We start from the raw sequence: 22,415 nt of genomic DNA on the forward strand, positions 1-22,415 counted from the left end.
TCAAACCGTGTGTGGAGATCTTAGGACGGTGCGGTGCGTTTGAGGGCTCTAACACGGGGGCCGCAATACTCAATGCTGCGGAACGTGCATGTCGTCAGCGTACTTATGTTGGTACCATGTCGCGATACAGGTAGGAGGCAGCAACCCGGCATCTCGGACTAGGTCTTTGACTATCTCGCCCTCTCGAACCGTCTTGGATTCATGGCTGCCTGAGCTTCGCAAGAGCAATACGCAAGCCTAAGAAATATATACCCATTGACTGCAGACGAGCCAACATGGCAGTATCACTGGCGCAATATTCATCGGAACCGTCAAAGCGACAAAGTATGGCCTACTACTCAGCAACGATAACGGCCATGCCTATGCCTGAACACTTCCATCATTCGAATGGACAGCACCACCCTCAACCAACTGCCTACTATCAGCAGACGTCTCCTGATCAGAGGACATTACATCCACAACGCGGCTTCATCAGGCCAGCGTACGACTTTAAATCACTGCCTGTTCCGCCGCTCATGCAGCACGAGCAGCTTCCTGCTGTACCTCCGCGACCACCGAAGACTCCTATGGACACCGCAGTAGAGCAGAGCTTGCCATTCAGACAACGATCGCATACGACCTCTACAGCGTCAACGATAGCACCAGATCCACTACCACCACACTCGAATCCACAAGCTCTGACACAGACGCAAAGCACAGCGTTCGAGGATTCGGAGCCGATAGCACCTGTCCGTATAGGCAAGGAGGATGTGTACGACTCACAGACTGGATTTGCGCTTTTCGTGATTACACGTGAAGCTGCGCACATGCCCTCATTCCTATCATCGAAGCCTCTGGTCACGGTTATGCGAATCAACAGCACAACTATGGGCACCATCCGGTTCCACTCGGTAACAACGAGCAGCATTGATCTAGCAGTCAACGGTCGCCATACAAGGATATTCCACTCAGGCATGCTGCACAATCGCTGGGGATTTCAATCGACATCGTGTCCCAATGCGGAGGAAAGATGGTACTGGACGAGCGACAAGATGAGCAAGGGCGCTAAACTTGTGGATTCGAAGAAGAATGGACAAGTAATTGCAAGGATGAAGGGTGACTTGTTGACATTTGAGAAGGGGCGCTTGAGTCGTGAGAGCTACGATGAAGTTCTGCTATCAGTGGTTGCAATGGCTGAAGCAGCGAGACGAGCGAAAAGGAATGGTGATCTTGTGGATCTTGGCAGTGCAATCGGAGACTTCACGGGCTCCAGCGGCGACGGCGGAGGAGGTGATGGGGGTGGCAGTAGTGGAAGCTAGATAGTTAGGTAGTCACAATCTACTCGGCGTGTTCAATGCCTCCCAGACTCCCCAGACCAAAATTAGTCTCGAGTCCCAGCCCCGCTGTCATGGTCTGAATCTCCATTTTGCGGAGCAGTCGAAGACTCCCGCGAGCTCGCGACTCGCCATCTCTCTTTCACAACACCGCAATGCGACATCTACGACCTGCCCAGCAGGCATTGCGCCTAGCCGCCGAGTCATTACAACAACCATATGTCTGCCGAGCATGTCTCGCCCAAGCACGTTCGATTCACACGACCTCCCCTCGATTTGCCGGCGTACAGGATGATGAACCATTCTGGAAACGAATGCGAAAGAACCTCTTCGGATCGAAGGAGGCCACACATGCCGACAAGTCTCGTGAAGAGAAGCGGAAACGTCGTCTGGAAGAGCAGCCAAGGACTGGACCAGTGACGAAGACAGATACCAAAGGCAGAGTTTGGGAAGTCGCTGAAGTCGTGGACCCTACCACGCATAGCAACTATGTCGTCTCAAATACCTGGCAGGGACTTGAAAGTGTGGGTAGCGAGGAGTGGGTGAGGAGGAGAGCGGATGGAGGAGAGCAGTACCAAGGGTGAGGATACAGTAAGATGGGACCGGAGGCTAGCTAATGTGGATCGTAGGTTCATGGCACAAAAGAAGCTACAGCTCACGAATGCGCAATGGCAGAAGCTTCTGCGTCAGATAGCAGTGGAAGTCTTCTCACTACAGAAGCAGGGCCGCAATGTCCTTGAAGTCTGCAACGAGGAACCGACAGCTTCGCAAGAGGCGCTGATGGGCAAGATCCGACTGGTAGACTTCACCGAAGTCGAGCTTCCAGGCGAAGAGAGCCAGAGCATGCGGAAAGTCGATGTACAGGATCCTATGATCAAGCTAGCAGTAAGTCTGCTCTTCCTCCTCTCTACCTATATTACTAACCAGGATCTCTCTAGATCATCAAACGCGCCATGCAACTCACCGGCAAACGCATCCCCGACCCTGACGTCTCCTCGGCCACGAGCCTCGAAGACCTCTACAATGCCTTCAAGATCAAGGAGAAGATTAAGAAGCTAGCGCAGACACCACAGCTGCAGCAGGTCTCGCAACAGGCTCCTAATGTTCAGGTCCATGCAAGCAGACGGACGCCTGTGCACAAGGAGAAGGAGATTGGACGATGGAAGATGATTGAGGATGAGTTGGTGCTGAGGGATCTGCCGGTGTTTGGCAGTAGGTACCAGGACTCTAAGGAAGTATGGAAGAATGGTGGGTTGTAGTTATGGAGAGACTTGTACAGTATGTGTACAAAGATGACTGCGTGCCAGGCGTATACATGACGTGCGAGCAGAGTGCACGGCAAACAGATGGACTCCCAACTCTGGTGGTCGCTTGATGCAACCGAACGCCTCTGCTCCGCAGAACATTCACGTGTACTCGACCCTGCTGGTGCATGCTTACTTCGCAAGGTACATGCCTGGGCCGGTGACTTTGAGTTCGCTTCGCTCGATTCCAGTGCGTTCCTCGGCATGGAGTCAATATCTTGGTGTAGGTAGATTCTTTGCAATCGCCCATGCACTCGATAGCATTGAGGGAATGCTGTAGCATGTTGTAATTGGTGGGCTCAGGATGAAGCTCGGAAGCTGCGCCTCTGCACCTGCACCTCCTCCCTTGCTTCGTTTGCATCTCGCCGGCCGCCAGCGTCCTTTTATGCCGCCTTCAACACCTTCAAGCCTCTAATCGCATCGGGTCAAAAGTATTAGCTCTCGCACATGGGCTCTGATCTCGTGGAGCTCACTGACCATGTCACGAAGAATGTTTGCTCAAGGATTTGCCGCCCCAGCAGAAGACATGGCGCCGCCAACGTTCGATACGGTCAATCCAGCTGATCTTGTAGCACCAGAGGCAAATACGCGAGGGAATGGCGATACCCTCGACCTCTCGCTCGTTCCGGAGTCGACGGCGATGGCATTAATGCCTCCGCATGGCAGTCGTCTGACTGGGACATGGCTATGCCGCCTGCTTGGGATGAAAGCACGATGGACGTGAACTTCGCCGCTGGCACGACCTCCTTCGACAGCTTTAGCAGTATGAACGGCCTGGTCCAAGACCTTGACCGATTCGACATCGACAAGGTACTGACCGACAGTGGTCTCCATCTCGACGAGCTCGTCCAAGCACCCAACGGACCTCCGCTACAACTCAAAGGTCCTCCAACTGGAGAACTGAAGACACACGCCCCTCGTAAACGAAAGGGTAGACTACTAGCAGATCTGACAGTCGATGGCCCCGAGACCGTGTACGAGGACAGCGATAGCCACCACTCTTGGACGGCAGCCGACAACGCAGAAGAATGGGTGACACGCCTACGTGCCAGCTTGACAGCCTTTCGACGAGATCGTGATCGAGTCGCACTGATCACTACACCACTACAGACTCGACAGCGCCGCAAGGTGCATTCGATGGCAAACATTTGGGGATTAAGTCACATGAGCATTGGGCCAGGACGCGAAAAACGAATGATCGTCTGCAAAGGCGCTTTGACAGGCTCGACATCGCGTATGCCAGTCTCGACAGGCAGGCGCTGGAACCCATGCGATACCTGGTCAGCAGGTTTTGTGAACACGAGAGTAGTTGTATTCGACATGCTAGACCCAAACATGGACTCCTTCCATGTTAGCAACGTGCTGCAGGGTGCTGACATTGCTGCGCCGCTCAAAACAACCATGGACTATTATGAGATGGACATGAACGGCTTCACAATATCCGTTGCCAAAGCATTTGCTATCTTCGCAAGCTCTGAGGACGCAGCTATGGCTTTGCTAGCTTTGGACGGCACAACTCCCAACTGGAACAGCTTCACCATCGAGGGCGACTACGTGAGGTTCCCTGCCGGCTTCAACTTCAATGATGCGCTATTGGACGCTTTCGATACGTTGCCAGAGGCCATACGACTGGCACAGGTTTCAGCGGAGGAGAGCAAACGTGACCGCGCAATCGCAACAGGAAGCGCCCCACAGTCAGAATCCGATTCGGACGACGATACTCTACATTCCTCAAGCCTAGCCATAGCTCGACGCGCTCCGTACGATGGTCCCTCTGCTGCATCATCACTTTCCATGGATGCAGGCTACGCATCAGCAGGCTCAGCTCGTAGTGCCGCGATATCGGACCATTCCGACACCAGCACATCACGAAAACGCAAGCGTGTACCAAAGGTTGCAGGAGGCTTCCCCTGTCGGGATCACGGTTGTGACAAAATCTTCGACCGAGCCGGTGACAGGACAAAACATGAAAAGTACCATTCTGAAGGACGTCCGAATGTTTGCACGCGGTGTGGCAAGGGCTTCCACTTCCCGAAGGATCTGAGGCGGCATATGATTGTCCACTCCGGCCTACCCACACAAGACGCGGGCGAGCAGTCAATGCCAGTCACGATAGCTGGGGCGAGGAGGTATAGTGGTAATGAGATGTTGCATCGTGAGTGTTCTCGCCAACGATTTGCGGATCCAAGATACTGACAGGCCAACAGCCGCATCCTGCTCACCACCACTTTCGGAGAGTCATCTGAAGCGCCTATACAATGCTGGCGTACCTTCGACCAAAAGAAGATCAAGTAGATCGACACCTCTCGAGTAGTTCACTAATTGATGATAGATCTAAGCCCACTCCAAGACTATGTTCTCCAGAGTGCCCGATATGTGTTCATACCGAAAGTTCATTCACCGCCGTGTATCTCCTCTTTTGCATCGGAATGACGACTTTCAACACTGTAGGTTGTGCTTTCCATTATTGCAACAAGTGTTGTCAAGAAGCAAGCAGTCTACCATGCCACGGCGCCATCGTCTCGGACCACCTCCGATCAAATGCCAGCGGCACGAAGTCCGATCCAAGCACATGTCTAGTTCACTCACTACAAAAAGCAAGCCCTGTACTACACCTACTACCTGCAACTTTGCCTAGCACCACAGGCTCTCGCAGAACCACCATCACCTTTTCCCTCCACAATACACAATTCAACCCGCCCACGATATCTGAAGCAACGGACGCGCAATCGCGTACAGATCGCCGGCCCCTCGAGATGTCTCTCATAGCTCGCCGCTTCTCAGTCACAAACTTTCTAATCGCCACATCAGCACTCGGCTTTCAAGTCTTCGTCCTCTACCCATGGCATACCAAACTGGACGATGACTTTGCGGCGCTAAGGCGGGAGAACCTGAAGCTCATCCAGAGGCTGGATGGAAAGTTCGCAGAGTCTAAAGGCTAGAGTGTCGCAAGCTGAGAAGTCGCGAAGGGTCGAAGTGTCGAACACGGTTAAGGCATGCGGCTTACTCCCTTACTGTGGTTCAATGCTGATTATGTCGAGATAGGTGTATATGTTCCGGGCAGAAGCTGATCAAGATCTGAGTCCCACGACTCCAATGGGACTTCGTGGAACGGAAAAGGTCATATGGATGGCCAAAGGGTTAGAACGGCCAATGGACAATGTGGAGGAAGTAGGGCGCGATAGTTGTGGACGAGCGCTGATCACACCTTGAGACGCATCAAACCGCGGACCTGCACCAAGCAAGCCGAAGCGGAAAAGATTGCAGCCAGACGGCAATTCTACTTCGCAATCGCGCGACAACGCAGTTCTAGTCCCTGCAAGCCGTCAAATCAGCATCAACGACGCTCCTGTGTTGATGCCCTCGAAAAGCCCCTGGCTTCTCGACCTTCCATTACCTGCGCCGCGCTTTTCTTGACAATGTCCACCAGGTCCCCCGTATCACTGTACCGCAAACGCCTTTGCTGGGCACCAAATATATGCATCTCTTGAACGGAGTCCTTCGCTAAGATTTCCACTTCTTTTGGCGACTAGCCATCGCTACTGCTGCTCCTGAGTGACGCGCACAGCTGAGCATACTGATGTGTGAGATCCAGGATGTGCTGTGGTAAGCTGGTAGCCTGGATTATGCTGCGGACTTTGACAGCGCCTTCGTCCTCTATCAGTCGGCGAATGTGGTATAGAAGGTCGGGTGCGAACTATGTCTATGTTAGCCCATGCAAAAAGAATAGCGATTAGATGCTCACTTCAGAGTACCAGCGGAACTGCCAAGCCACCAAGCGAATCAGTGCTCCCAATTGACCACGACCATCACCAGATCGTTCGTAGACGTTGAGTACACCGCGCATCGCCTTAGGGCTGAAGCGCATGCTCAAACACGACTGCCATGCTTCTGCAGCTTCCTCGGGATGGTGCAAACGTTCGGCCAGGTCTCCCAGAATCTCCCACTCTTCGGCGGTCTTTTTGTATGACAGCTGCTGTTGCTTGTACTGTTGCGCCTCTGTCCGCCATATTGTGTATATGCGGAGATCCTCGTAGAGGACCATGAAGAGATTGTCCAGCCAACGTTCGCACAATCGCTTGTTGTGGAATTGAGTATACGATTGATGTGCAGGATCCGTGTTCGGCGTTTCCGCATTCGACCGTACAGTGATTGATGCGTCCGGCTTTGACACATTTGGATCTAGGTGTGACGACGCCGCAGAGGGCTCACTGTCGCCATTGATCATGTCGTCCGTGTCAGCATCTGATGGTACCTCCTCGGTCGGTTCGGCGTGACCATTGGGCTGCGGTGTCTCATTGCCCCTGAGTGCAACGGTACTAGCGTTCCTACTCTGACGGCCACCGGGCGTCTGTTTCTCGTGGCGATACTCTTCCTCCATAACAAAAACCTGTGATCTTATCTTCAGGAGATTGTCCCAGCCGATCTGCTTCGTGATCTCTGTCAGAAGAATGTAGGCCTTTAAAAAGGTCCCTCTGTAGCCGCCAGCTTGCAATCTACGCAAAGTTGGGTGTATACAGTCTCCCTCTGGAGTTGCGCCAGTATCGTCAATCTCGTCGCACATGGTCTCCGGCGCAAGAGGTAGAGATACTCGCGAAGGCTCTGGTAGTCGGGGTGCATCCTTGTCTTGGTAGGTAAACATCGGACACGAGTTAAGTGTCAGTAGCGCAAGGTCCCATTGCTCCATCTTGAGGTAGACTTCAGCCAGGCGCGCCCAAGTAGAGAACTCGCTCGGAGCAGAGACGACGCCTCGTTTCGCCAATTCCAATGCCAAGTCGCCACGGCCTTTCTTGTTGCAGAACTCAGCTTGGCAATCGAGGATTGAATAGTCCATAGGTAGTTCCTGCACAGCCTCATGCAGTAATCGGACTGCCTTGACCTCCTCATCAGCGAGAATGTAGACACGAGCCAGTAATGAGGAAATCTCGGGGTCCCGCATGCGCAGCTTCTCGAACAGGTTGATACCAGCATTAAATCGTCCAGTAGTCTTGAAGTAGTGCAGCAGACCGGATGTCAGGTGGTTGGAGACAAGATTGGGGACCTGGATCTCCGGATCTGAGCCCAACTGCCAGCCGTTGAAGAATAGCTTTTCCGCAGCGTCCAAGAACTTCTGCTCCTGCTCGGTGCTCGTGACTGGATTGAACCGTCTAACGCCCATTATGCGCTTGATGACATCTCCAGAACCAGTATCGGCGTAAGAGTACGCTCTTAGCACGCTGCACAAATATGCCTCCAGCCAGTGCTCTTCCGTTGCTTCCATCTTGTCTCCACGCTCGCTGACACAATAGCTCTCCACGGTCCCGGGAATCTGAACTTGGACGCGCATATCGACTCGCGAGAAGGCATTGTAGCAGCAATATATGCCGGAGCTCACTTTCAGCGGCGCATTGCTGGGTGCGTAGGTGAGGGTGTTGATGTATGCTGCGAGACTGGCTGAGGAGGACGCATCGACTCCTGTGACATGGTGGTAGATGCCGACCTACCGCAATGATCAGTCCATAGCACACACAGGATGTCGTCGCCGACTGCCATGCTCTGCTCCCTATGCGATATCGAGGGCTGCTCTTACCTGTTTCGACGAGGAGGACGACTTGCTGGGCTGTTTGACGAGGTGCACCAGATCCGGCGGGCCAAGCTCTCGCAAGGCAGCGAGGCTCTCTGTTCGGATTTCGATCACGGAATGCTGCTCGTCCTCGAATAACCTGCAGCAATCGTTCAGCTCATCTGTCCCACGCGAACCAGCCACGAGTCCACTTCTTACTCTGGCACCCCTGTTGACACCACCATGGTGCCTGCTCTCTCTGCTGTGTAAGCAAGTGTCGTCGCGATTAGTCGCTGTAGCTTCGTCTGCCGGCGGAGGGATAATTGGGTGTGTTGTGATCGAACGTGTAAGTCATAGCATTGGAACATGTGCTGCTTGCTAGCGAAGCTCAGCACTCCACAAGCGCAACGCCAGTCAATAAAGTTGCGGCTAGGTCTGAGACACGACCAGGGTGCGCGACACGCGACTTATTACATCTACCTCTTCCTAGTCAACACGACTTCCACTAGACATCAACCTAGACATGCACTAACAGCACTACACGGCCATCGCAGAATACTCGGCCACCATGTCAGGGTTCCATGCTCTGAACATAGAGTCCGATGATGAGTCCGACATCGAGATTGATGACACGAAAGAGATCCAGATCGAGGAGGCTTTGAAGCTGTATCAGAATGCTTTGAAGTACCACGCCGAGGGACCGCCATCCTTTGTCAAAGCCGAGGAGGCATATCGTCAGCTGTTTGACTCGGAAGTCTTCAGATATCCAGAGTCTCAGGCTGAACTCCGACGCATAGAGCTGTACGGCGTGCCCGACCAAGATGACTTCCTGGACGACTTGCAGACGGGCCTGCTGCCCACGACCACAGGTCTTGACACCGGACCAAGTACTCTGCCTCAGATTCTGCATTTATCGCACAAAAACTATGCTCAATTCAGGCTCGAATCCCTCTCGGCTAAATTTGACTCCTTCAATGCCAGTCTAAATCAGATCCTGGCTGATGCTAGCGAAGCACTGGAACATTTTGTGCAGGCCCTGGACAAAGATGACAGCGACCTGGACTTGTGGCGACGCACTGCATCAGTCGGAGAAATCCTCGATAGCAAACGCATCGCAAGGTTTTGTTTGGAATCTGTCCTTGCTGAGGACGACGCCGGTCTCAATGCTGTAATGTCTCTGCCAGGTCTGGAAGAAGGCTTCGCCGGAGAGCAGCTGCGAGATCTGGTGATGGAGCTGCAAGACCATCTTTCTCTTCTTCAAGCTCCTCTGTCTGTGACCAAACGTAAAGTTTTGTCACAAATGCTAAAGAGGCAACTCCATCCGTATCGAGGTCTCTTGCAGCAGAAGAGTCTAGCAGAAGAGCGAGGAGAGGAGGCGTACAAGGCCCACAGATACCAAAACGTTCCGCTGAAAGCACCCGCAACATGGACAGAACTGGGAGATCAACTTCTGAAACAGCTGCAAAACAACCAATATGGCATGTCGTCCTCGGTCCCTGGTGTACCGATAGTATTCGAGCTGGGCAGAGCAATCTCGTCAACGCACGATAGTGCTGAGCACACGAGGTCCCCGAGCACTGCTGGAGCACTGCCTAATGCTGGCGAGACCGCTATGCCAACAAGCCTGAGCGACATGTTTCCAGGGCTTGATAGTGGGCGTCCGACCGTACAGCCACAGATAGCATCTGCGGATCCTAGTATGCAGGTCGCGTCCGCGTCTCCCCAAGACATGGATGTGGATCCGACTGCGTCTCCTACCATGACCTTACCATCCCGCAAGCGGTCTGGCGATGCGGCCGGTCTGAACGACGGTCCAGAAGAGGGCCGCACCAAGAGCCGCCGTACAAGAACGCGCGAATCCAATGTCGACAGTGTCGAGGGCCGACAAGCTGTTGTCGATGCCAACACGCGATGGGAGTACGAGCAACAATTGAATGAATTCCAGGCTGCCGACGACTGGATGTTCGAGACGGTCGGAAACTTTTTTGAGCGAGCCGGGATCGTTGGCTTTGATGCAGCACGACACGTACGACAAGAAATGGCATCATCGACAGGTAGCACACCTTCCACGGAGCCCACGAATGCAATGCAGGACCTGAAGATAGCTCGATCGGCCATACAGTCATTCCTGGATCGTTTTGATGACAAGCTGGCGCATTTTCTGCTTCACGGGGGCGAAACTCTCAACCTCGGGCAAAGCCACTCTGTAGCTGGGGGAGCTGCATCATATACCATGGGTAGCGCCTCAAGAGCTGTCAATAAAATGCCTTTGATGATTAATGACGGCTTGCAAGAGATGCTCACTTCTGTCAACGAAGGTCAGTACCTGACCAAGGAAGTAACGTGGCTCTTCATCGAAGCACTCTTCGAACCTGGCAAGGTCTGCGAAGATGGCAGCAGTTACACCCAATACCTTTGGCCTGAAGATCTGAAAACGATCGTTGTCAGAAACATGGTCAACTTCGACGACAGCATTTACGCCGAGGCATTCTCAAGGCTCGACAGTGCGAAGGGATCACTGACCCAGGAATCTTTCGATGCGCCCGCGGAAATGGTACAAGGCGTTTTTGAGCTGCACCTCGATATCTACAGCTTAATCAAACAGCCTAACAGCGGAGTCGAGAGCGATATAGTAATCGCTCAAGGAGATCGCCTCCAACGCTGGTCAGATCTTGCGCGCGAGTACATGCAATTCCGCGCCGAACGGAGTGCAAGTACGAGCTTGCAGGACCCACTCAATCTACGCTTCCTGTGGGCTACCACTGCCGCTATGGGCACGTCCAGCGAGGTAACACAAGATCACATCCTCGAATGCATGAACGACCTTCGAGGTATTTTCGCCGAGACCGGAGAGCTCAGCATACTGTTGCAGAACAACGCAATCATGCCAGAATTGTCTCTTGCAGCTCTGGACCGCGACATCTCCAGATTGACGACGAAAGACTTCTTCCTCAAGGTCACCGACCAAGATCTTCGAGATCCTGCATCCGTCATAGAAAGTCTCGAGCCTTTACTGGAGGCATTGGAAGCAGCCAGGCAACGTCCAGGTACCGACGGCGATACTGCAGAACCACCTCCTGGTGTATCGTCCGAGCTAGTCCGCTTTCTCGAGGGCAGTAACGTCTCGACTCGACTTCTTCTGTGGCAACGACTCCGTGATGCCTACATCGGTATTGAGTATAAGCCAATGGTAGTGTACTGCTATCTCCGCATGGCACGTATCGTGCTTGACGAGTTGAAGTCGGCAGAGGTAGCCGCTCTGCCACAGGCCGATCGACAGAGCACTGTGCTGAAGTGCTTTCGGCTCTTGCAAGACATGGTGAAAAGAATGTACAACGTACTGCAAAGCTCTTCGGACGCACTTGAGACCATCGATGGAGACCGGCTCAATCTAGGTGTCACCGCGTTTGGTGAGATCCTCCAGTTGCTGCAAGTGTTCAACGTGGCGGAGGATTCCCTGCGAGTGGGACAGTCCCACCCGCCCAGTCAGCCCAATGGACTACCGGTTCCCTCATTCGGCGCGGTCACAACCATGGTGCACGAGATGCAAGTGCAAATTTGGATCATCCTCTATGCTTTCTTGCAAGAAGCGATGGCGCAGAATGCTGACCAGTTTCCAACGCCACTCGGAGATCGATTCGATTTCCTCAGGACCGCTCATCGGAATCTTGGCATCCGTGGCATATGTGGCAAGCTCAATCGCGCCTTTGTCCGCATGCTCAAGGACGAATTCTTCCACATGCAGCACGTTGACGGATACGATAGCGAGCAGGCCCAAGTCTTGCATGATCTGTATCGTCTGAACTGTTTCCTCAACCCATCCTATGAGCTGATTGAGCACAACTGTACCGCCGATGCATTCTTGGACCGCAATGTGGCGCTGCAAGCCGTGGACTTACTCCTCGCTCAAGCATCAAAACTGCCCGTCAAAGAACTCATCAAGCATCCCCTCAAGGACACCATCGACAAAGTGCATGGCGCTTTGGCTCGAAAGAAGCCTACCGAAGCTATCTTGCGCAATCGTGAGATCTACCGCGCGTATCTTAAGTCACCAATCAATCCTGTGGATCTTTTCAGTTGTCTCAAAGGAGATGGCAATCAGCTCCCTGTTACTCCAATACCGAGGGATGACGCCTTGCTTGCCTCCAAGGGCTGGCATTTTCTTATGGGACACTTGGCTCTCACCAAGTATCGTTCCCAAAAGCGTACGGGACCGACGCCGACAGAGGATGTTGATATTGCTATCGCATTCTTCAATCAGGACCTGGAGTACACTGGAGAAAATTGGGAGACGTGGCTCAGACTCGCACAGGCGTACGACACTAAGATAGAAGAGAATGTCGTTTGGTCTGCCGAGAAACTGAACAACAACATGCAAGAAATCATCAGCATGCAGAGGGCCGCATTGCACTGCTACATCATGGCAACGGCACTAGCTTATCGATCTGCAGACCTTGCGTTCGAAACCTCCAGCAAGATGACTGAACTGTTCTACGACTTCGCGCACCGTCTTTACAGCTCTGCGAGGGAACCGTTTAACATGCACGCTTTCGAAGTTGAAGATACGGAGCGGTTTGTGAGTCTTCAGAGTGCCGGTGTACAACGTCAAGTGCCCTTCAAATCCCTGCGCGTCTACACTGCCGTAAAGCTGGCCAATGTCCTCTTCAAACGCGCTTTGCCAGGCAAACCAGACAATTGGATGCTGCATTACATGATCGGAAAGTGTCTCCACAAGATGCACGCTGCACCAAGCTCTGTACGCCCGCACGGTGAAGCGCCAGCTGCTACCCAAGTTCTGGCAGCCTTCGTTCGAGCGCTCGAACTCTTGCCCGACAAAGACAAGAAGGAGAGTCGTGACACGAAGAAAGAGCCTGTTCTTGAGCCACACTACAAGCTGCTCAGCATAGTCCACAAGCTACTCACTCTTTCGAAGAGCATTACTTTGCAACAAGCCAAAGAAGTCCTTGGACACTCCTTCTATGCGCGCAAAGATGAAGAGACATTCCCCACGAATATGAATGACTGGACGCCGTATGTGCTTGGCGTTCTGAAGACGCTGCGAGCTGCCGATAAGTCCAACTGGTACCATCGCATGATCTTCAGGTCGGCCTATATCATTTACGAAGACGCCGTTGCTCGCGGTGACGAAGATGCAGGTGCGATAGGTGCCAAGCAGGAGTTGTCTGCCCAAATGTTCACCAAGACCATGGTGTTGCAAGTCTGGCGTCCAGAAAGCGAACGTGCTGGACGCCACTTCGTGTACACGACTGCTTATACCCGCTTCTTCATGAAAATCCTGAAGCATCTGAACGATCGAGCAGGTCTCGAACAGCTGGCGAGGAGGGTGCGCAGGCGCCCACACGACCTTTTCGAACATGGTCAAGTATGGCAGGATATCTGCAATGCATACCTCCAGCTATTGCGCAGCCACGGCGCGCTTTCAGAGGGCCTCGAAACATCGACGTTCAGCAACATCGTCCACGAAGACTTCCTTGCACGCAAAGAGCCACTCGAGAGATGGATGCAATCTACCGACAATGGCGTGTCGCCGGCTCTCGATGTCCTACGTGAGGTGCAGGAGTTGAAGAAGATCAACCAGTCACTAATGAAGCCGGGGGCCATAGACGACTTGATCGGCGACTCATATGCGCAGCTGTTCAATACCGTTGGTAAGCAGTTGTGGGAGGAGGAGCTCCGAGCCAAGCGGGAAGAAGATGCCAAGCGCGAGGCAGAGAAACCTCCGCCAGTTCTTAGTCCGGCGAGGAACCCTATGATGAGCCTCACGCATCTGATGAATGTAGATGGCAGCAGCGACACTGCGCACACTCCACAGCCACATGCCGGGGCAGCACCGTCAGCGACACTAGGACCGTCGGCTGACGCACCTCCCGTCCGCAGAAAGGTTGGCGTTGGCCGCCGAGAAATCAGGACCACTGCAGAGTCCTGCTTCCAGAAGGCTGGCTCGAAGACGCAGCCAATCGACCCTGACAAAATCATTGCGAATGCGCCCAAAGTGCAGGTGCTCATAGAACGAGCACGCCTACCCCTACTTGGAGAGGCTTCTGTCGAAACTAGTGCACCAGGCAGCATCCATGACAGTGCTGACGACGAGAGCGAGCTCAGTGAGCTGGAAGATGACAATGACCGGCCGCAAGAGGATCGGAGCAGTCCTGTCGATGACGAAGGCGAAGAGATGCGCGATGTGCAGGATGACGAGGGAGTGGATATGCTGAATGCACTTCAGCATGAGGTTGTGGATGCGACTGAGACGTGAATCGTAGGCAGAGCGCGAGGCAATGTTTAGAATCGACGCTATTATCAGCTGGAAGTCACTAGTGAATTCAAGCTGGAGCACATGCGCCGTTTCATGATCCCTGTCGAACGCAGCGAGCGGAGTGACTAGCGTCAAATCCCCGCCACAGTCGCCGTGGATTCTTTCGCCGTTTGTGCTGGCTTGTACTAACTTCCACCGCTTGCCGCCGCGATGACCGCGGACGAACCAGCAGCGAAGCGTCGAAAGAGCATGCCCGACATGGCGCAATTTCCAACGACCGGAGAGCGCACAGTGAGCATGCCGGCTCGCATACCAACACCAATGACTGCCATCTCAGAGACCGCGCCGCGCGTTGGAGGTAGAATGGACGTGTATCCAGGCGGAGATGCGCTCATCGCTATCAAGGGTGTTGCGGAGCTCGAGGAGAGAGTGTAAGTTGGCGTCTGCGCCTACGTGCTGGATGATACTCACATGCAACAGGGTCGAGATCCGCTGCTCGAGTCAGGTCCTCCGTATGGTATCGCCAGTGTTTGATAAGCTCTTTGCGAACGCGCAGTGCAACAGCTCCGATCTGGCGGAGTACAGCATATCTCTCGCGGCGAACGAGCACCAAGCAGCATCACCGGAGCCAGATGCGTTCCTTTTGCTGATGAACGTCCTGCACCACCGCAACGACATCCTACCTACGTGCATCCAGCCCGAGTTCCTGCTACGCTACATCAAAGTCGCAGCGCAGTACGAGTGCCTCACGGCTGCTTCCCGCGCGGCCTCACCCTGGTTCGATCACATTTACAACAAGAAACCGACCGCAGTCGCCTTCGAGATGATCGAAGCCGCTTACATCCTCAACGATCCCACCTACTTCGCTCGCTTCACCACACACTGGGTTCTGCAGCAACCTCTGGGGCAGACTCTCGGCACCCTCGCCAGCGGCGCCGGTCAAGCACGAATACGCCTGACAGCAGAGCTGCTGTCGCGGCAGAAAGGCGCCATCAACGCACTGAAAGCCGATCTCGACATCATCGTGGACACATGCGCCGAAGCTCTCTCCGATGACGCGAAGCATTATATTGACTGCGCACCCGGTGACGAACCACATCCAGACGAGAACAGAGAAGCAGTGCAATGCGTCGTGGATAAGGAAGGCGCGACAGAGTTTCTGGCTGCACTACGTGATGCAAACATATGGCCGGCGACGAAGTGGGTAAACACCGTGGAGGCCATTGTGAATGCTGTCAAGAAATTCAGGGTGCCGGAATATGACGCAAGCGATCAGTGCTATTGGTGCTTGCACGTGGAGGATAAATTTGCCACCGCAGTTGATCTGGTGAGAAAGATGCACGAGGAGAGGCTGTGGGGGTTGTGTTTGGACTGTTATCTAGCAGGAGGGCTGAAAGAGGGGGAGTGTCGCGTCGAGCATGCTAAGGCGAAGACATTGTCGGCGGGTTTGGTGGCGAGGAGAATTGTTAGTGGTGGGTCGGCTGCAAGCAGATGATCTGGCCTGTCCATACGAAGACTCCTCATCAACATCGAATCGTACTACACCCATGGACGATCGCACTTCAAGTATACTTCGTCGCTGAGTCAAAGCGCACCGAGCTCTTCAAGTTATGCCGTTCAGCTGAAAGGACGCTTACACCATACGTCGCTTAGATCAATCACAACATGCGAAGCAAGGAACACTCCAGTACTATAATCGACTATGAGGTACGCATGCTCATCTGAAGTGGGAAGGTAAGGTCTGTTAGCCGCATGGTAAGTGGCGGAGGATGTTGTTCCGCCTCGCATAGCTGCAATGATCGACAGGCGTGTTTCGAGTCGCTACACCACTCAGAGTGGCACATAGCCATGCGAAAGACAACTCATAATCGCGCACCAGTGGATGTAAGTACTGAGTACTTTCAACCAGCTTCCCAAACTTTACCTGAACCCTCTACCACTTTCCTCACGCAACAATGCTTCGCTCACTTTACTTGGCCGCTGCTGGCCTTGCTGCTTTCGCAGTATCAACACCAACCAAGACCCTCGTCCCACGAGCCGATCTCTGCGGCCAATGGGACTCCGTCGTCACCGGCAGCTACACCCTCTACAACAACCTCTGGGGCATCAGCGGCGCAACAGGTTCCCAATGCGTCACCCTCGACAGCCTCAGCGGCAGCACCATCAAATGGCACAGCACGTAAGTAGACCTTCCCAAATCTCACCACCTCCCAGCACCTCACCAACACAATCACAGCTGGTCCTGGTTCGGCGGCTCCAACGGCGTGAAATCCTACCCAAACGTCGTCACCTCGGGCGGCATAGGCAAACAACTCTCCGCCCTTAGAACTATGCAATCCTCCTGGTCCTGGACCTACTCCGGCTCCAACCTTGTCACAAACGTAGCCTACGACATCTTCACCTCCTCCACCGCCGGCGGCTCCGCTCAGAACGAGATCATGATCTGGCTCGCAGCGCTCGGCGGTGCTGGTCCCATCTCTTCCTCGTACGACGCGAGCGGCAATCCAGTGGCCGTGGCGACTGTGACGCTGGCGGGGAGGAGTTGGAGGTTGTATGAGGGCAGCAATGGGTACAACTATGTTTACTCGTTCTTGCCGGCGAATGGGGCGAGTGTGGCGAGTTTTAGTGGGGATTTGAAGGTGTTCATCAACTATTTGACGGCGAATAGGGGGCTGAGTACTAGTCAGTATTTGATTAGTGCGGGTGCTGGGACGGAGCCCACGAGTGGGAGTGGTGCGAGGTTTACCACGAGTAGTTATAGTCTTGTGGTCACTTGAGCTTCGGTAGAGGGTGGTTAGATGTAGGCACTCGGAATGCTACATGCCCTGGTCCGCCCCTTGCTCTGGAGACCATATTCTTTCAGTTTCCACTCTTCACATGCCAGCGAATTGCAGGTGCGCCATCCCACGTCCTCATGACGAGTTGCATAGTCGATGTCGAAGTCGGCAACTGCTTTCAAAAGTTGGTTGACAGTACCCTCGCGCGCGCCCCGAGGCCAGATGTGAGCACCGGCAAGCAGTTTGAGGTGCTTGAGCATGTAGTCTTGGGCGAAACTGCACTTCTTGGGAGTGCTACCATCATAGTCCATCTCAAACTCGTCGCCATCCTCGTTTCTTTCTCCAGGCTCATGGCCCGGGCGATGGCCGCAGTAGTGTTCATGTTGAGGACCGATGCTCTTGATGAGCATATCTGCAGCGTCGTAGGAGTACTGGTCTATGATACGAAGAATGCTCTCCTGCCGAGACTTGACCTTCGCTGCGAGAGATCAGTATGTTTCCCACCTCGACTCGAGTCTCCTGCTTACCATGAATCCTCCGTGCTGCATCGTGCGAGGCCTCGGGCCATGCTTTAATGGATCGACCATCTCCAATGATGGTCTCTGTGGGCTCCATAAAGGCCTCGGCATCATCAAGAAGATAAGTGACGTGGATGAAAGAGCCAGGCTCACGGCAACGGAGGATGTTGATCTGAGAAATCCAAGATTCGAGAACGAAGTGAGCAGCATTCATGCACCCGTATTTGTCGGCGACGATAGCCAGGTCTTCGATGAGTGCAACTTGTGGCGGTTGCTTGAGGGTGATGCAAGCATAGGCACAGCATTTTCATGCCCTACACTCTGTCAATAAGTGAGAAGTTACAGATATGGAGGGAAGTCTTACCTCAGTACTGTCTTCCTGCAGAGAGACGCTCTTCGGGTCAGTCGGAGTTCCTTGGACCTGGCCTTCCGCGAAGTGAGGGCCAAGCATGGCTTTGAAGACTGCAGAAGCAAGCTTAAGGACGATCGAGTAGACTCGAAGTTCGACTTGGTCCTGCACGACCAGGATCACATCACCATCTGGTACTATATCGACTCGACCCATAGTGGTGGTTGTGGTGCTTGGAGGTGGTCGTGTCCAATGATGCAGTGCTGTATGACGGACTTGTGGTGTGAAATAAATGCCGTGTTAAGTAAACGGAATTGCACAGGGAATAGTGGAGGCTGCTTCCTGATTGTCCAGATTCTGCAGTTGAGTGAATGAGACCAGAGAACGCAGTCAGTGTGCTGTCGTTTGCACATGCACCTGCACAATTCTGGCATTGGCCAGGCCAGGGACACATCCTCATGTGAAGCAACCCTTTCTTGCGACTCTTGTGTGAACTTTTTCAAGCCGCCATGACGGCCACGTCGTTGACACGAGCTTACAACCATATCCAACGCGTTCAACGTTACCTCAACCAAGACTAGGCCGATCGCCGCGGTGGCATCCAAGCGAGACTGCGCATATGTCGTCAGCAGATTGAATGCCGCTTGACTATTGCAATGACTGGCTTGTGCAATACAGGTGAAGTATCCTCGAGAGATCGACGAAGATTTGGCACTGCGTAAGTACCATGCGCAAGTCGCTGAGTTCTGCGCGCCGCTCTAGCGTCCCGTCAGACGCGAGCGACAGCCTCTGTGGCAGAGGAGACGAAGCGCTCCGTAGCGACCTACTGGGCTATCAGCCCTCTCAGAAGCAGCACATGGCGGACATGGTCATTTGCAGAACGTCGTGGCATGGTGTCCTGCCATGGACTAGGTGTCCATCATGTAAGGTCTCGCGATCCTCCAGCTCTTTCTCAATGCTACTCCTCTTCGATACTGGCATGCAGGTCCAGACATTAGGACGCCGTGCGGTATGCCATCGGTATTTCACCCGGAATCAATGCCCCTTCGGCGGATGACAGATCTCCATAGCTCTTGCAATGCGTGATGCAGGTTGATGGCTACGTGCTGGGCAGTGTATGTTACGCTCAAGGCACGATAGAGTGACATATCGGTCAGTTCACGCGATGGGAACCGTCGTGCCTGGAATGCAAAGAACGTTATGAAGATGGGATCCATTATGGTGTTGGTGAGGTTGGTTCGGCCAAATTACATCTCAGTAGAACTACCGGTCCAATCACGATACAGTCCCCTCAAGCTCAGCATGTGCAGTTCTTGGTCTCGATGGCACGACTTCACGCGCCAATCCGATCGCCCTTCAAGCAAACAAAAGACGCGTCGAGATGCACGACAGGAGCACACTGGCGAGGACAACGAAGGACAACAGCAGCTCAGTCTTAGCTCAGTTACTTCTTCAAAACACGACAAGAAGTAGCCTCCATCTCACATCAGGACCATGAATTGGCCCCCCTGCGCCTCCCAGTGCAGAGCCGTTTCTCAGTCATGACAGCAAGATGCTTGATACCTGCCCACAATGGAAGGAGACAAGAGAAGTCACGCATGCCGCGCAACGTATCGCATCCTGCACCATCGATGCCGTGTTAAGCCCAGCAAACACAGGTAGAATGCATGGTAGACACGTGCGGAATGATATCAGAGGCCCTTCACTGCGCACGCAGGTCAGGCGTTAACCTTGACCGATGCTTGGCCATATGATGTCGCTGCAAGAAGCAGTACATAAAAGGATGTGTAGTGCACGCCTGCCCTGGTAGGTCTCGGTTGACATTGGACGATCTTCCATGATGCATTTCCTAGCCCTGGCCCTCCTCCCTCTGGTGCTTGGGTCGCCAGTGACTCCACGCGGAGAGGAAGCGTTGACATACGACGGCTACGAGGGTGTGCGTGTAGACATTACTGACAAGGCGAAAACATACTCTGCACTCTCATCGATCAAGTACGAGGAACTGAGCCATGCCACTAACAAGTACATTGATATTGCTCTTGCGCCCGAAGAAGCTGCCAAGTTCAAAAAGCTTGGGCTGAAATGGGAGGAGAAGATGAAGAACATCGGTGATGCCGTACGCAAGGAGAAATTCGACAAGTGGAAGGGTACCTCATCCCGCCATGTTTAAGCGTAGCGACCGAGCGCTAGCCACACCGGAGTACGAGCTTGCGAGTACGTAGGTGAGGCGTCAGCGAGGGAGTGAAGCTCTATACATACCAGCCCTCAACTAGCCTTGGCGCCCGCTCTGATTGGTCAACTCTCAAGTTTTAGGGTCACGTGACCTACCGCACTGTGCCTGTTGGCGAACTCGCAAACATATACTCGTCGCTAACGCCTATGTCGTCGTATAATAAGCACTGTACGTCGGGTAGCGGTAGCGTGGATCGCACGCTACTTTGCAGTCTAGAAGGGTTGGTAGAGAGCTCCACTCCGCTACGCTTACCTTTGGAGGTTCACAACCGCCAACAGCACATTTTCTGGCACGGCCAAGTGCACGCTCGCGAGTGGATTACTGGTATGACTCTGGAGTACATCACCTGGAACATGATCAATGAATATAAGAACCGTAATGTGGAAGTCCGACAGATACTGGAGAAATAAAATGATACCGCATGGCACTGCGTTGCCAATGGGGTGAGCGAAAGGTGCGCGCCCGGAGCGACAACACAATCGAGTCTGTCACGTGAAAGCAAGCGCCAATCAGCGTGCTGCGCTGCTCGAGTTTTGACGAATCACAGCCCGGGCTCAATTCTGCGCCCGTTCTGAAGTTTAGCCTGGTCGGCATTATCTCATCGACCTATACTGTAACAGCTGCCCGTGCACAATGCCAATGCGACATAACGACGGCGGCACCTACAACGCGATACTATACGACGCATGGTGCCAACGCGAGGGGCTTGCATGTCAGATCTCGATTGTATTGTCGCTCCGGGCGCTTTCCGGACATGCTTCGTTCAATGATGTAAGATAAATACTGCTCGACCTCAACCTGTGGCGCTGACGATGGACGCAGATATATATCATTCCATTCATTAACCCGGATGGTTTCGTCTACAGCGTTGAAGTCGACAGACTGTACCGTAAGAACCGTCAAGCACCGCCACCAGGTGCTAACCAGACCTGTTTCGGCGTCGATCTCAACAGGAACTGGCCATGGAACTGGGACACAAACCCGCAAGGCTCGTCCACAGACCCATGCTCACAAGCTTATCGTGGCACTTCACCAGGTTCCGAGCCAGAGATGAAGTACATGAAGGGCTTGGTCGACAATATCGCGCGCCAGCAAGGCATCAAATTCTACATCGACTGGCACTCGTACGGCAACTACATCCTGTCGCCATGGGGCTACACTTGCTCAGCACTGCCACAGGACAGTGCGCAGCTAGTGTCGCTAGGAGAGCAGACTGCTCAGGTGATCGAAGCTGTCAACGGACAGAACCTTACGACTGGACCTACCTGCCAGACATTGTATGCAGTCAATGGCGGCAGCCTGGACTATGTGTACGATGTTGCGGAGGCCGACCTTTCGTATGCATTCGAGCTACGTGATCAGGGTCAGTTCGGCTTTGTGCTGCCTCCGGACCAGATCAGACCTACTGGGGAGGAGCACTGGCAGGGCATGTTGTACCTGCTGCAGAACATGTAAAGCGAGAGTGCAGGCTCGGAGCAGATGCTCTGTCACCTGCGTCCACCGAAAGCAATCGTGATCTGGGTGAGGTGTAGCTTCTGCCGTCTCGTTCTGTGTGTGTGTTGACTGCATGTGTTTCGGCGCAAAGCGACAATGCAACATGCTTCAACCACAACAGTACTTTCAGCAATATTGATCACACTCATCGATCACCTCTGCATATCTTTCGCAACTCGACAACGCGACTCGAGTCCAGATGATAACAGATCTGACACACCAGCACATCATCACCAATTTCAACATGAACAACAACCGGTCACTCACGGCAATGTCGGGGGAGATAAGGAATATCATCTACGTATTTGTACTTGCTCCTTCTGACGACCGGGACAATTATGCAGAATCTTTATCTGTCGTGCAACGCCACCCTCGGAGGCGCTGTTCATTACCTGCCGGCAGACCTATAACGAAGGTATGTCCCGCCGCCATGCGGCGCACTTGGCGCTCAGCAATGACTCTCAGCTACTCCATTGCGATGCCTCAAATTATGACTAACGCCTTCTGCCGCTAGCATTCCGACTGTACCGCGAGGCTTTCCACGACTACTGGACCAATAACACTTTCGTTCTCGACAAACGCATTCATACCGTTACGGATGAGGACAAAGC

The 22,415-nt window shown here is 53.6% G+C and overlaps 10 protein-coding genes across 10 annotated transcripts; 8 read left to right on the forward strand and 2 right to left on the reverse strand.

Annotated features, from left to right (window-relative positions):
* Positions 1 to 275: 275 nt before the first annotated feature.
* Positions 276 to 1,298, forward strand: CLAFUR5_10308 (uncharacterized protein; the record flags this gene model as incomplete). Its single annotated transcript, XM_047909456.1, has 1 exon — positions 276 to 1,298. The coding sequence occupies one exon, from the start codon at positions 276 to 278 to the stop codon at positions 1,296 to 1,298; it is 1,023 nt and encodes a 340-aa protein (XP_047764505.1).
* Positions 1,299 to 1,468: 170 nt separating this feature from the next.
* Positions 1,469 to 2,572, forward strand: CLAFUR5_10309 (uncharacterized protein; the record flags this gene model as incomplete). Its single annotated transcript, XM_047909457.1, has 3 exons — positions 1,469 to 1,893; positions 1,943 to 2,198; positions 2,252 to 2,572. The coding sequence occupies 3 exons, from the start codon at positions 1,469 to 1,471 to the stop codon at positions 2,570 to 2,572; spliced, it is 1,002 nt and encodes a 333-aa protein (XP_047764323.1).
* A 726-nt stretch (positions 2,573 to 3,298) lies between these two features.
* CLAFUR5_10310 (uncharacterized protein) lies at positions 3,299 to 4,931 on the forward strand (the record flags this gene model as incomplete). The annotated part of the gene is made up of 2 exons (XM_047909458.1): positions 3,299 to 4,772; positions 4,825 to 4,931. 2 exons carry the CDS (start codon positions 3,299 to 3,301, stop codon positions 4,929 to 4,931), a joined length of 1,581 nt encoding a protein of 526 aa, XP_047764059.1.
* A 442-nt stretch (positions 4,932 to 5,373) lies between these two features.
* Positions 5,374 to 5,559, forward strand: CLAFUR5_10311 (uncharacterized protein; the record flags this gene model as incomplete). Its single annotated transcript, XM_047909459.1, has 1 exon — positions 5,374 to 5,559. One exon carries the CDS (start codon positions 5,374 to 5,376, stop codon positions 5,557 to 5,559), a length of 186 nt encoding a protein of 61 aa, XP_047764058.1.
* A 587-nt stretch (positions 5,560 to 6,146) lies between these two features.
* CLAFUR5_10312 (uncharacterized protein) lies at positions 6,147 to 8,527 on the reverse strand (the record flags this gene model as incomplete). Its single annotated transcript, XM_047909460.1, has 4 exons — positions 6,147 to 6,314; positions 6,363 to 8,096; positions 8,187 to 8,319; positions 8,379 to 8,527. 4 exons carry the CDS (start codon positions 8,525 to 8,527, stop codon positions 6,147 to 6,149), a joined length of 2,184 nt encoding a protein of 727 aa, XP_047764057.1.
* Positions 8,528 to 8,727: 200 nt separating this feature from the next.
* On the forward strand, positions 8,728 to 14,433 carry CLAFUR5_10313 (Histone transcription regulator 3; the record flags this gene model as incomplete). Its single annotated transcript, XM_047909461.1, has 1 exon — positions 8,728 to 14,433. One exon carries the CDS (start codon positions 8,728 to 8,730, stop codon positions 14,431 to 14,433), a length of 5,706 nt encoding a protein of 1,901 aa, XP_047764056.1.
* Positions 14,434 to 14,643: 210 nt separating this feature from the next.
* Positions 14,644 to 15,928, forward strand: CLAFUR5_10314 (uncharacterized protein; the record flags this gene model as incomplete). Its single annotated transcript, XM_047909462.1, has 2 exons — positions 14,644 to 14,864; positions 14,914 to 15,928. 2 exons carry the CDS (start codon positions 14,644 to 14,646, stop codon positions 15,926 to 15,928), a joined length of 1,236 nt encoding a protein of 411 aa, XP_047764055.1.
* A 460-nt stretch (positions 15,929 to 16,388) lies between these two features.
* Positions 16,389 to 17,210, forward strand: CLAFUR5_10315 (putative xyloglucan-specific endo-beta-1,4-glucanase A; the record flags this gene model as incomplete). The annotated part of the gene is made up of 2 exons (XM_047909463.1): positions 16,389 to 16,612; positions 16,670 to 17,210. 2 exons carry the CDS (start codon positions 16,389 to 16,391, stop codon positions 17,208 to 17,210), a joined length of 765 nt encoding a protein of 254 aa, XP_047764054.1.
* A 17-nt stretch (positions 17,211 to 17,227) lies between these two features.
* Positions 17,228 to 17,942, reverse strand: CLAFUR5_10316 (uncharacterized protein; the record flags this gene model as incomplete). Its single annotated transcript, XM_047909464.1, has 2 exons — positions 17,228 to 17,688; positions 17,738 to 17,942. 2 exons carry the CDS (start codon positions 17,940 to 17,942, stop codon positions 17,228 to 17,230), a joined length of 666 nt encoding a protein of 221 aa, XP_047764053.1.
* A 1,972-nt stretch (positions 17,943 to 19,914) lies between these two features.
* On the forward strand, positions 19,915 to 21,765 carry CLAFUR5_10317 (Metallocarboxypeptidase A-like protein; the record flags this gene model as incomplete). The annotated part of the gene is made up of 4 exons (XM_047909465.1): positions 19,915 to 20,013; positions 20,071 to 20,241; positions 20,589 to 20,696; positions 21,133 to 21,765. 4 exons carry the CDS (start codon positions 19,915 to 19,917, stop codon positions 21,763 to 21,765), a joined length of 1,011 nt encoding a protein of 336 aa, XP_047764052.1.
* Between the last annotated feature and the right edge of the window lie 650 nt (positions 21,766 to 22,415).

This window comes from Fulvia fulva, chromosome 7 (genome assembly GCF_020509005.1).
Source record: "Fulvia fulva chromosome 7, complete sequence".
NCBI lineage: Eukaryota > Fungi > Ascomycota > Dothideomycetes > Mycosphaerellales > Mycosphaerellaceae > Fulvia > Fulvia fulva.